This window comes from Eutrigla gurnardus (assembly GCF_963514095.1).
Source record: "Eutrigla gurnardus genome assembly, chromosome: 17".
Taxonomy (NCBI): Eukaryota; Metazoa; Chordata; class Actinopteri; order Perciformes; family Triglidae; genus Eutrigla; species Eutrigla gurnardus.
This window is the reverse complement of record NC_139928.1, coordinates 8,438,298-8,451,711: the sequence shown is the minus strand read 5'-3', so window position 1 is coordinate 8,451,711 and position 13,414 is coordinate 8,438,298. Positions and strand designations below refer to the sequence as shown.

General features: G+C 46.0%; 1 protein-coding gene across 1 annotated transcript in view; it reads right to left on the bottom strand.

Moving 5' to 3' along the window:
* The window catches only part of csmd2 (CUB and Sushi multiple domains 2), a 230,847-nt gene extending 217,953 nt beyond the window's left edge, over positions 1–12,894 (bottom strand). Inside the window, exon 1 of the mRNA XM_084032112.1 lies at positions 12,563–12,894. Within this exon, the coding sequence (XP_083888238.1) occupies positions 12,563–12,737 (175 nt within the window). The 5' untranslated portion in view covers positions 12,738–12,894. The remainder of the gene's footprint in view (positions 1–12,562) is intronic.
* Between the last annotated feature and the right edge of the window lie 520 nt (positions 12,895–13,414).

Here is a 13,414-nt window from a genome sequence, read left to right as displayed (position 1 = left end):
CCACTTATACTAGGTGTGTGATTTTGCATTGAGAGTCCAGCTCTTTGTTTGCTTTCTTATACTAAATATAACCTTTATACAGCATAGGACGCTTGAAATAACTGAGCATCATAACTCTAGTTTCTCTAGTTTCTCTCAGTCCTCGTCTTTAACCGGCAACAAGAGAGAAGAACAAAAGAAGGATCAAAGCGAGACTCATCTCATCTGATTTTTCATTAAACCCTTTAAATAGGCAGAGCAAGTGAGCGTCCACCCTCCCAATTACCATCAGGTCAATACTAATATCCAGGTAAAACCTCCACATCCACCTCTCCTTCCTGATTTTCATATCTACAGCCTGGTCAATAATCTCCTCATCATCCCCTTCATTACAAGGCCTCCATCAGACAAATGCCAATCAATGGCTCATATGGCAGAGCTTGATAGGGGTCAGATTGGACTGTGAACCTCTTGTCCATAGACAATGAGTTAGGAAGTGTGAGCTGGGATGAATTACAAAACAATACCAAGGAGGTTAAAGCGACTGAATATTAAGTCTCAGGAAGGACTGTTGCTGAAATGAAAAATATCACCAAAGGATTGTGTACTTGCAAGTGAATAAAAGTGTTTCAGATCATTAGAGTGCATGTCTTATTAAGGGGCGGAAGAGGCTGCAACTGATATATGTCAGGTGATCAACCAGGCAGGAAAGCTGGCTCCATCTTTTATGGGCACAATTAAGCAACAAAAAATAAAGTGATGACAGAGAATAAGTATACGGAGCTCAGACAAATGTTAGTTTGAAGTGTTAGCATCTGTGCCAAGTGACCGACTCTTAAAATCGATATTGACGGGGGGGCAATCTGGGAGAAAAGACTTAAGATGCCACTTCTACAGCCTGCCGTTTTGACTGCCGCCAGAAAGATTTGATCCAAATAGATGGTCGGAATTGAATTGGACACAAAACAGACGAATCAAAGTTCACTCGAGAATCCACTTTTGTAGGCATCAAAGGGCGATTCGCAGCATTATCGAGTTTGATGTTCACATTACGCAGAAATAACAGGGGTTGTTTGCCAGATGTTTTCGCCACACTGTGAGGTCTGACGAGTGCAGTCGAGGTCGAGTGAGGCGCTGGGAGTCTACTCCCTCTGTTCTTTGAACACCCGGAGCCTTTGATTAAGTAGATCCTTCACTCGGTGCTCGGTTGAATTATTTAAGCCTCACTCAGGGTGCATTATGAAATTAGCTACTGGGAGCTTGTGACCCACTGTAAAGCCCCTCAGTGTAAATCTGTGGGGGAGAAGAGCCCATCCTGCACTTGACCCCACTGACACGTCATAAAGACCACATAAAGAGACTGCTGGCCGCGCTGTTTTAGCTCGGCAGACCACTGGCGAAGTAGAAGGTCATATTGTTCAGGTGAATCATTATGAATATGGTGTAATAGTGAATACGCTGGTTCAGCAATTAGGAAAATTGCTACCTTGTTCTAGCGGTTATTGTATCCCCCCCCAACATGTTTATGGGAACTATTTGTATTGGCTTGTACTGGAGTGTTAACCATGCTTGATATCTGTGGATGTTCAACAGATATGTTGTCCACTGCTTAGCCCACTGTGCCACTGGCAGCATCCACTTGGCACTAACCATCTCCGGTGTATGCGCCGCCAAATGGGTGTACAGGGAGAGGTATGACCTTGCTGGGGCAGCACTCCAGGTTCTCCCTGCGCGCCCGTGTGTGTGTGTGTGTGTGTGTGTGTGTGTGTGTGCGTTTGTTTGCTTTGCCAGGGCAGTTGTTTAGTAGCGGGCATGCAGAGCTGCGGCAGTCTGCTGTGACACTTTGATGAATCGATGGCCACTGTGCTGTACTCTGGCAGGACGGCAACCCCTCAGAGCGGAGCGGGAGGACGGAGACAGGGAGAGACCAAAGGAGAGCGAGGGGATGAGGGCGACGGGGGAGGGGGGGGGGCAGACAGACACAAAGTAGACTGACTGGCTGACTGAATGTATGGACGTATGTGAGAAAATAGATTTGGAAAACGCAACGTGGGGAATAATAGGAGGCAAAGGTGAGGTGAGGGACAAACTAGGTGGAAATAAGAGCAGCAGAAAGGCAAAGAGAGGGTGGAAAAATAATATGTCAGAAGGTCAACGAGAGGAGGAGCATCCCACTGGGAGGGATAAGGTAGCCTATAGGGGGGAGTGATTTATTTTCTTTAACCTATTTTCTGCATCTCGTTGCTCTTCTGTGCCGAGGTCACAGACAGCCAGCGCGACATTCACGGCAAGATACGTAGCGCTTTATCTGCACCGTTAGCGAAATTAGAGGTCTATTTGGAGGGATGCTTCAGTGTGAAAGACACACATGTCAATGCTGCACATGTATGAATGTAAGCCTTAAACCCGGGGTGGGTATGGTGTCACTATCTGCATGTAACTCCTCTGCTGGGATGCAATTACAGCTACAGTGACTCTCAATAGTAGGAAATATCATCCTGGCGAGCATTCACATTCACATAATGCCATAAAGACACAGACAATACTTGCAATACAAAACTGCAAATCTGCTTTCTGGACTCCTATCTTTTTTTTTTTCTGTTTCTTTTATTCCTCCCCGTCTCTGTTGGGGCTCATCATCTCAGTTCGAGTTTGCCTTTGGACAAAAGACAAAGATACAGAGACCATTGTGTTCTGGCAGTCAATAATAGATGTGCCTTAGGTCTTATGCTGTGCATACGGAATACTGAGGAGAATGAACCTTTTTTTGTGTGATGTTTAAAAAAGGCCCTCCAGATTTCCAACATTTCTCAGCGCAGCACTGAGTGTCTATGACATTGTCAATGGATGTAAGGCTGCAGCTCGGGTACACGTCAGAAATATGTTGAAATGATAAATCAATGCAAAAGGAAATTACTGTCCAATTATTCCAACATATACAGCATAATCTAAGGAAACCTCGGCCACAAGAACCAAGCATTCACCCATTAAATTGGACCATAAACTACCTCCCATCAGATATTTAAAATACGGAGTTCAGCTCTTTCCTTATTCCCCAGAGAAACCATAAAGCCTCCATACATGTGGTCTATCAGGAGCTATATCCATAGAAAATGAGCATCCCATCGAAGCAAACACTGAATAATTTCCAACCAGATAAGTGTGTCCCTTTGGGTTTATCGAGTAACAAAGCTATCAGCTATCACATATAAGCTACCCCATGAGTAAACTTCAAACAGCCAAATGTGTTGTGTGTGTTTGTGTGTGCCAGTAACGGCCTCCCTGGTGGGAAGATAAACCCTTCCGCCCCATAGATCCTCTCAGCACCACTATTTGTCTCTTGACGTGTCAGCGCATATGCGCGCCTTGACCGCATCATATCCGAATTAACCTCTAGATGGCCGCTATTAAAATGGAAATGGATGAGCTCAGCGATCCCGCTCGCCTCCATACATTAGGCTAATGTCTGGGCCAGGACGACACCGTCTGCCATTAGAGACAAGCCAAATGCAGTGGAAGGCACTTGCGATAGGCTCGCTCCCACTTAGCCCACTGGGCTGGATGGTAAATGCCGTGTCCTGAAAAAGGGCACACAAGTGGAGCTTACGTTTGTGCTCGGGAACAATGCTGGCTGCATCGATGTGTGGAACAAAAACAATGATCCGTCTAAGCACAAATAGAGAGGAGACATTAGCCACATCTCAGGGTTGGGCATTTCTTTCAAGTGTCTGTTGACTACTATGGCAATAGTTAACACACAAAAACACATTGCCACAGCAACATGGCTGGAGGGGGGGAATGTTTGGGATGGGAGAAATAAACAGCACTCACGTTCCAACATGCAGCCGAAGCATCGGTTGATAAGACGAAGCGTGCATGCAGAAATGCACACTTGCATGAGTGCATGCAGGGCTGGCAAGAGAAGCACAATGGAGCATGTGTTCTCTTAGACGGGGGGAGGAAGGGAAAGAGGGGAGCCAGGCAGATCCTTCCAGCTGGGTCATATTTAACCGGCAGTATCATCATGGCAGCCAAAAATAATAATTTTAATTATTAAAAAAAAAATAATAATTCAAAACAATGTCAGCCCATCTGTAGAACTACACAAGCATTCACCCAGTTCAAAACACGGCTTTGAAAAACACGCTATTGTTTGTGGATCCTTCACGTGCCCCCCCTCTGATCAAAACATTTTAATAGCCCAAATTGGTACATTGGTGTTGCTGTGAACAACACAGCTCCTCAGCAGCCCAGCTTGAAGCAAAAAGGCTCCAAGCTGATCAATAAAACCAAAATAAATAACCCATTCAGAGTCGGAGACATGTCACGGTTGATGTTCTCCCCTTTCAGACGGGCCCCTGTCTTCGTGGGGGAGTTGATTCAGCACTGATTTCAAATGGATCTCCCACACAAAACACCGTGAGTCGAGATGCCGGGAGAAATACATGCATGTGCTCGCTGAGCTCACTGTGCTTTTATGTGTGCGTATGTGAGCATAGCGTTTGTGCTCCGGCCTGCTTCCTTGTGCTCAGCCACAGCCCTTTCTCCATCTCCTGGTCATGGAACACTCTCCCAATGAGCCACAGTTAGTCATTGGAACACACACACACACACACACACACACACACACACACACACACACACACACACACACACACACACACACACACACACACACACACACCTGAATGTGCACAAGCACACCCTGCCTCAAATAATTTACATTTTCTCTTCCATTCTAAAGAAGAAGCACAACACAATAGCATGTAATACTAGCGAGTGAAACACCGAAGGTCAATTATCAACTCATTTTCATTCTGCTCACATCTGATAGCTGTGGAAGTTACGTTATACTGGACCTATGCTGAGCATTCAACCTTTCTTACAACCTGCTGCGTGTTTGCCGATACATTAGTCAGAAAACGGTTAAAATGATCAATAGCGTCAACAGGGGGTGAGGCAATGCAATTGTGGATGTGTTAAATGTATGAGATCACGAGCATGATGATGTGTGTGAGCGCGTGTGTATCGGCGAACATCGGATCCTCCTCTGAACGGTGTTTATTAAACCCCAGGAGGAGGAGGCGATCCAAAGGTCAGGGCATGACCGTCCCTGCACGACTATTCCATCTATCGCCGAGAGATGGATGAGCAGCAGCTGATCAATCAGCCTAATCTCAATTTGCTGTAGTACACTTTGACCTTTCAAGTCAGATCCTAACTGCCCCCCTGTGTGAGTGAGTGTGTGTGTGTGTGTGTGTGTGTGTTTGAATTTATTTTCAAGGAAATACGTCTCTGCATATTGTATTTGCACACTGCTGGCAGTGTTGGATTGGGAACTGTTGAATTGGCAGTGTACTGTATGTGTGAATTAAAGCCAAAGCTACCTTGGTACCGCCTCAGATTGCAACCACGTCTATGACTCTAAAATTCAATATTTTTTCCTAATATAGCTGGCTTTAGAATTAATCAAATACAAAAAGAAGTAATTCTGAAAGGGTTGGGGGGGGGGGGGGGGGGGGGATCTCTCTATCCCAGGGTGCTGCTCAGATCTGTTCAGATTGGGTCATGTCCTTTCACTACATGCCCTGTTGCAGTTACAGTACTTCCGTATAGATACAAATAAGATGTAAGCCTGACATCAGGCTGTTGGTCATGTTGAATAAAAAGTACATTCATGTTACATCAATTCTTAATGTAAACATTAATATTTCTAATAATGCACCAGGTTAAAGGGTTGCTTGTACAATTTACAGCATTAGTTCTATGAGAATCTATTTCATATCCAAGCAAAATTGGTATTGTAACTGAAATATCCCTAACCGAATCAATATTGAATCAAATTGAATCGGAGATTAAATCCAATCCGGAATCGAATCGATTGGGGAAATTAGTGGTGATACCCAGCCCTAAATGCAATATCTGTTTAAATGTACGCGATATGTCAAATATGTTTAGGGCTTTATCTTGCCATCAGACTGCTCTTTCAGGAGGGAAAATGAACTAAAAGTGAAAATGATCTGTACTCTCATCAATGCACCAGATTTAATGTGTAACAACCGTAGAGATAAGTTTCACTTTCAGTCCAGTTCCAGAACACATTCTAAATAGATACACTTACACTGACATTATATTTTAGGTGGCTAAAATGCATTTTGCTGCTGCCCCATCCACAGCAGTACACTGCGTTGCTGCTGTGCTGGCTCTCCTGTCTGTCTCTCCAAGCTAGAGGCCTGCCTATCTCCATCTGCTGTAGCTTATACACCGACTATAGATAGGTACCTCATACAGCCCCACTTCAAAGCACCCCCCTTTAAGCTTTAAGATATCTGACATTTCAAATGTCTTGGTGGGTTCAACATCTTCTAACATGGCTTTCTAAGACATTTTATTTCTTGGGTGCTTGACAGATAATTCTATCTGGTCTATTTCTGTGATCAAGATACCAGGAGGCGCTTTCCGCTCATTTCCACTCATTAGGAATTGATTTTCTCTGTGGCAGTAAAATATGCAACATGAGTCAGCAGACAACTGCTAGAACATTTGGTTCAACTGGTTTGGACACCAGACACTTTGAGGGCGATTAACTCTCGCTGACACACTTAACACGGACTTATATAGAGATAGAAGATTTCTAGCCAGGAAACGTTCTGTTTCCCCGTTTGTTGTCTTTCTGCTAAGCTTTGCGAAAACGTGCTACTAGCTGTAGCCTTATATTTACAGCTCGGTTATGAAAGTGGTAACAATCACCACCACACACTCCAATCAAAGGGGACATTGGATTGTCTGAATGTGCAAACAGCTGGACCAGCACTTTTGGAAATTGTATGAAAGAAACACATTTTTATTCAGGCCATTAAAGAAGAAGTAAATATGCTTGAAGTGAAAATGGGCCTCACAACTACGACACACACACACACACACACACACAAACTGCTTCTCCCCACATGATGAGTCTGCCTCTTCCCCAGAAAAAGACCACTGACAGATTGCCTATACGTTGAATAGAGAGAGGAGCGGTACAGGAAAGGGGAAAAAAAGACAAGGACAAGGACAAGATACCTCCTGCCCAGGATCTAATCTTCAATCTCTTGGATCGGTGATATCTGATAAGAACAGTGTAAATCAGGAAGCTAAAGAAACCCCTGCCCGAGCTTTGTGTCTATACAAGACAGACAGGGCATCTACATCTGTCCCTCACTCTGGGAGGATTTACAGTAGCTGGAGCAAAATCCCATGTCTGATAATAACAGGAAGACAAGAATCTGAATCAAGATTGAAACTTTTCTCTTGTAGCTTTTCTCTCACTCGTGGCTCAGGGAGGTGTAAGCCCTGGATTTTTCTTATCTAGTCATCTGTTTGATTTATTTTCACCAGCAATTATCCAGGGATAAGATCGACTGAGCATGCATGTTCTTTCCCTGACATGTCTTGGCTCGCAGCAGTTGCACAGCTGTAACAGTAGTAGCTCATGTGCACATCTGGGAGCTGCCCAGTACATCCAAGCTGTTCTGCTGTCTTCTACTGGGACATGGGAAGGAAAATGAAAACCAAGAATCATCGCTAACGTGTCCTTGAGCATGGCACTTTGCCATATCTCCTCCATCCTCCGTCTTTAATGGAGTCGAGCTGCTAAAATGCTCTTGGAAAAGCTCACAGGAATATGTTGTGAATGTATATGGGCACTGCAAGAATAGAGCTAGACTTATATTCCCTGGGTAAGTAAAGCGAGAATATACATTTATGAATTAAAGGCAGTGCTCAGGGACATGATGAAAGTGATATTAGAAAGAAACACGTACTTCTCATTTCATTTGCACTTCTCAAATTTGAACAATTGACTTTGCAGCCAGAGTCCCCAGATAAATAGTCCCAGTTTGAATGTGTATGCACTTACATATTTAATGAAAGCTAACTATTTTACTATGGCAATACCATCAAATTGAATAGTTCAATAGATGAAATAGCAGAGGAAGCAATTGAATTGTATTGAAAATGAAGTGGATGTACCTCATCATCTCATTAAGTGCCACTTTAATCAAGGAATTCTGCAAAATGCGCATCAGGCTATGGCGAGTTCATGACGTCTAATGGTCCAATTTGTGCTGCTAGTATGTTCCATGAACACATTCATGATTTTTTTTTTTTTTTTTTCAGAGTCTGCAAGTCTGAATAAATTAGTGACTGTTTGTGAATCACTGTGTGGCTGTGATCACTGTGACGAAGCACAGCGACAGAGCTCCGGCCATCTGGAGACAGATGACAGTGTGAATCACCAGAGAGGATGATGGAGGAAGAAAAGGGAGGTGGCGGGGGGAGAGGGGGATGGGAGGGAGGATAGCGAGAAGGTACGGGGGGGAGTCAGAGAGAGGAGCAGGATGACCCATCGGCAGGTGGGCGGTGCTGACAAGGTTGAAGCATTTACATGATGTGGAAGCTGTGTGCGTGCTCACGTGCACACATACTGTCCTCTCAGCGGCAAATTCTTCTTGAGCTTGCTAATGACCTGCTTGCCAACACTTTAGCCTAATCATCCTGGAGTGAATGAGGGTGGCAACTCATTCAAACACACACACACACTGATGCCCACCAGCTTACTTACACGCTGTTAGTTGTTGAAATCGGAGTCTGCTTGATGCCTGATAAGAAAATGAGCCTTCCAAACAGATAATTTACTAAAGGGAGGGAAATCACCCGGCACTCAGAAAGCACAGGAAGGCCATTTTCTCTCAGCTGGTGGAAGCTTATCGCCCCTCTACTCCGACACTTGCCTCCCCTCTCATTTCCCCTCAAAGAAGACTCCGTCCTGCTGTTTTCCCCCTCCACTCCACAAGTCCACTGTCCTGCGCTCAAGCAGCCAAATATGAAAGTGGCAATACGCATCTACTTTGCATTCCAGACGTTTCTCTGTTTTGAGTAAATAGATAATGTCATCTGTTTCTCAGCTCCCATTCCATCCTTTATTGCTCAACGGTGAATGCAGAGAGCAGATGGGAGATGGGAATGCAACAGAGCGTGCAGGTATAGTGGAGGATTTGAGATTGAGAGCACTGGGCGGACGCGGTGGAGAGGCGTGAGAAACAAAAGGGAAGTGAGATGCCAATATATAACTTACACCATGAAAACATATGGGAAACATAAGGCACGGGGGACTCTGGGTTTGGCAAGTTGATAGAGAGTGATGCGACCAGGAGTGTTCATAAGAATAAACACTAAACCAACTGTAGTGTAGCTTCCATATTAGCCAAAATCTACCAAATGGGCAATGCATGATAATGATAGAGATAAAGATATATCATATTAAGCCTTTTTGACTTTAAACATACACCATTTGCTAATTCATTTTCTGTCAGTCAACCAATTATTTTAGCTCTTTGTCTCACTTTGTCATGAGATCATGTCTGCATGCGACTGCCCTGTGTTTAGAATTTGCTCCAACAGAGCCAAAAACAGAAGCCACTAAATTCAGAAACCTTGTGATTTGATCTTGTCAAATGTGGGTCTGAAGTCTGTGTGTAATTGAGGGTTCAAAGCCATGAAATGATTGGAGAAATCCCAACTGATGGAGCCGGCGAGCCCTCCGCTGAGGAGCAGCTGGTGGAGCTGTCCCTGGTGCTGAAGAGGACTTCAGCTGAGTAGCAAATTCTAACGGCGCCTGTCGCTGTCAAGGATGTGTCGCTCTACGCCGAGTTTCTGATGATCTCGTACTGAAAGTTGCTGGAATTATTAATATCTCCTATTTGTATATACATATTTCTATATATAACAAAGTTGTATTGTAAATACATGAGAACGTCCGTTGAAATGAATTGATTCTTCTCTCATTCTATTCTGACGCAAAGTGGAGACATTAGATAGCTCATTACTAAATGTGTTCAAAATAGGTGTTCCCGGTTAAAATTGTGTCAGTTAGTTTTATGAGCCCGGAGGTAATTCAAATGAAAATGTTCCGAGTGTGAATTATGATTCGTGGAACTTCAAAACCGACTCCATAGCACCACGGGTCTCTCTCTCTCTCTCTCTCTCTCTCTCTCTCTCTCTCTCTCTGTTATTGCCTGAAAGCTCGTGCACATCTCCCCCCCCAGTCTAGTCTCTTTCTTCAGGAGCCTCATGACTGTGCGAATACAAGCAAATGTCACGAAGTAAAAAAAAAAAAAAAAAAAAGATAAAAAGGAAAGGGGCATCGGGCCCTCCAGTACTCATAACGTTACTGCAAGTTGCGTCAGGAGCTCAGTGCGGTGCCTTTGTATGAAGGAGAGCGCGCGCGGCTGAGACGCTGCGTGATCCTGCGTGTGAAAGGACACGTTGAGCGACTGTCTCATGCGCCGCTGACGAATGATCTAATACCGGTCGAGCATAGGCAAGCCGCGTCATCCCCTCCTCCTCGACTAAACGAATCGAGCTTGATTACCGCTTATTGAGCGACGAGTCCACTGGGAGCGCTGGTGTTTGATCCCATCGAGACAGCCGCTGCTGCTCTCTTCAATACCACGGTTTCACCTACCGGTATATCTATCTCTGTCTGCGTGGCCCCCTGGGAAATGACGACTGTGCTGCAAAGGCAGGCTGGAAATTGTTTCAAGTGAGACAGGTTGACAAATGAAGACAGTGTTAAAGCACCGTTATACACCTCACCACGGCCTGGAAACGGAACCGCCGTTTCCATTCGGCCGACATATGCGGCATCACATGTTTGGATAAAGTCTGCGGTTTATTGAAACGCCACGGACCCCGGGTCTCTTCTTCCCTCTCAGCATAGCGTGAGGCTCTGGTGCCGCTCAATGGGAGGATGGGGCAATTGCTGGTGGCCGCAGCAGCGCCGAGGGACGCGCCGGGATCACCTCGACGCCCGCGTACGTGGTATTCAAACATATTTATTGACACCGTTTAAAAAGGTAAACGTTGTTGCGGAGGGCGAGACGGATGGTCCAGCCTTCCCCGCTCTTTGTTAATACGCGCAATAAGTTAGAGTCGCTTTACTGGCTCCAAGAGTAGACTCGAACGGCAAGAGAGTGGGCCATAAAAAGCTCCCCGGACGCAAATAAAACAAGATGCCTCCTACGAATATAGCCGCAATGAGATTTACTCCACATTGAACGCGGAGAGGGATTTGTCAGCATCATTGGCACTGAGCTGCGCGCGATAAACCTACATCACACCCAAACCCCACCGGGAGCACCGGTTGATAACACGAGTCCGATCAAAAGTGGGTGACAAGTGAGATATATTTAGTGGGAGACATGAAGGTGTGTGTGTGTGTGTGTGTGTGTGTGTGTGGGGAGGGGGGGGGGGGACTGATCAAGCTCAAAGTCCACCACTTACGCAGCGTGAGACGACGCGGCGCACTTTGGCGATGCCGAGAATGTGCAGTTTCCACTCACTCTTGGATGATGAGCCGTCCAACCAAACAGCTACGAGTGGACGAACGCAGAACAATGACTCACTGTCAAATTCATATCGTGGCCGTGGCAGAATTCTTGGCTTTTGCTAAAAATAGTGCCCGTTCTGTGGTGCGGAGCCAAGACAGTGATAAAACGGTTGGCTTTTTTGCCAAAAAAAAAAAAGAGCTGCTCGGGATGGCAAACATGCTTCCGCTTCACCCCCCCTAAAAAAAAGCCTGGGAACTAAATAACCACAGGCTTTTCGTTATGAATGCCAACGGAAATAAATTAATACAATCATGGAGCAGTAACCGAGTCTCTGCTTTCAGAAACGCATCATGTTGCGAAAAGTAAATTAATAGTAATGATAAGCTGTTGAATGCCCGTCTTCGGTTGCAAGATTTCCATTTGCAATTAAGCGCGGACAGGAAACCCAGAGTCAGTTAATTAGGCCCCCACACACACACACACACACACACACACACACACACACACACACACACACACACACACACACACACACACACACACACACACGAGGACTGTACACAACATGGCATTGACGTATAGGCTACTCGAGCAAGTGGGGTCTGAGGTGGGAAACTGAGAAGGACAGTCAGAAGAAAACCCCTCTTCCCCCCTCCCCTCTCTATCTCTCTCTCTCACACACACACACACACACACACACACACACACACACACGCACGCAAACTCTCTCTCTCTCTCTCTCTCTCTCTCTCTCTCTCTCTCTCTCTCTCTCTCTCTCTCTCTCTCAGCATAATAATCAGCTGCCCGCTTGACCACCTCACGTAGCCCAACGTCCCTCTGTACCTGTGAAGCCTCCTTGGTAGGCGATATCAATAACACACCGGATGTTAATTTACCCCCCTTCGAAAACACCCGAACACAGTCCCGTAACCAAACGCATCACCAGAGTAAAAGGATGCACGGAGGCGCACTTGGGATTCCAGAGGATGCGCCGCCACCAAAATAGCCACCAACCAGCCACCTCTCCTCTATTAATAACTTCGGGGTGCTGGAACAGCGACGTGACGGCGAGCTCCATCCCAAATGCGTCTTTCGGATGAGTGAGTGTGTCGCTGATTTGCATTCCGGCAGGGACCGTGGAGGGTGGGCGGCGGAGTTGGATAAGCCTGCTGCATTTTGCATGTTTGAAGCGGAACAGATGGGGGGGGACTTACCCTTCACTGAGGCGGCCAGTAGCCCCATGTATAAGAACAGCACCCGGCTCCAATGGTGCGCCTGCACTCCCGCCTTCATTAGAGCAAAAATCCGTATTCCGTCCCCTTTCCTGCATGCGCATTCCGGTCTCCTCACAAGTCCCGTGGCTCTGTCCCGGTTCGAAGCGGCAGTCATGGCTGTTTCTCGGGGTTCTCGGCAGGCACGATACTTCTCAGATGGTCAAAAAGGGAAGATTCACTCGGTGTCGGCGCTGAGAAAAATCCCAATGCATGGAGGAGGCTCGGATCTCGCAGCTGGACTGAACCATGTCATGCGGGGACCGAGGGGTTCAGAGTCTCTGTCCGAGAGGATAGATCTCCCACCTAAAGGCGGAGGAAGGAGGGGGGAGGCAGAACCAGAGGGGGAGACGTGATTCAAGTGGTCAGTGATGTTCCCCGCAGGCGTAAAAATAAAAAATCACCAAAATCCGCTCGTCCGCTCCACACATGTAATTGATATTACCAGACACGCGTCGGAAAGCAGGAGATCCCTCCTTCAGCTTGTCCCGCAGCACTTATTTTGTCCTTCTCTTTATTTTATCTCCATTTAACAGCGTCTGCGGTGCAAATAATCCACGTTGAAAGTCGTCGTTAGACCGAGATTCAAATGAATGGACCAAGAATGACGGGGAGCCACAGAGATTATCCGGATCCAAGAAGAAGAAGAAGACAGACGAGAAGAAGAAGAAGAAGAAAAATCACATCGTCTTAGAAGTTCTCGACCAACGTCGTCAGTGATCTGGCTCTATAGAGAGGAACATACAGTATGGATGTATTCCCAGTATCGCCGCGCTTGGCAACAGCGTCGTCTCG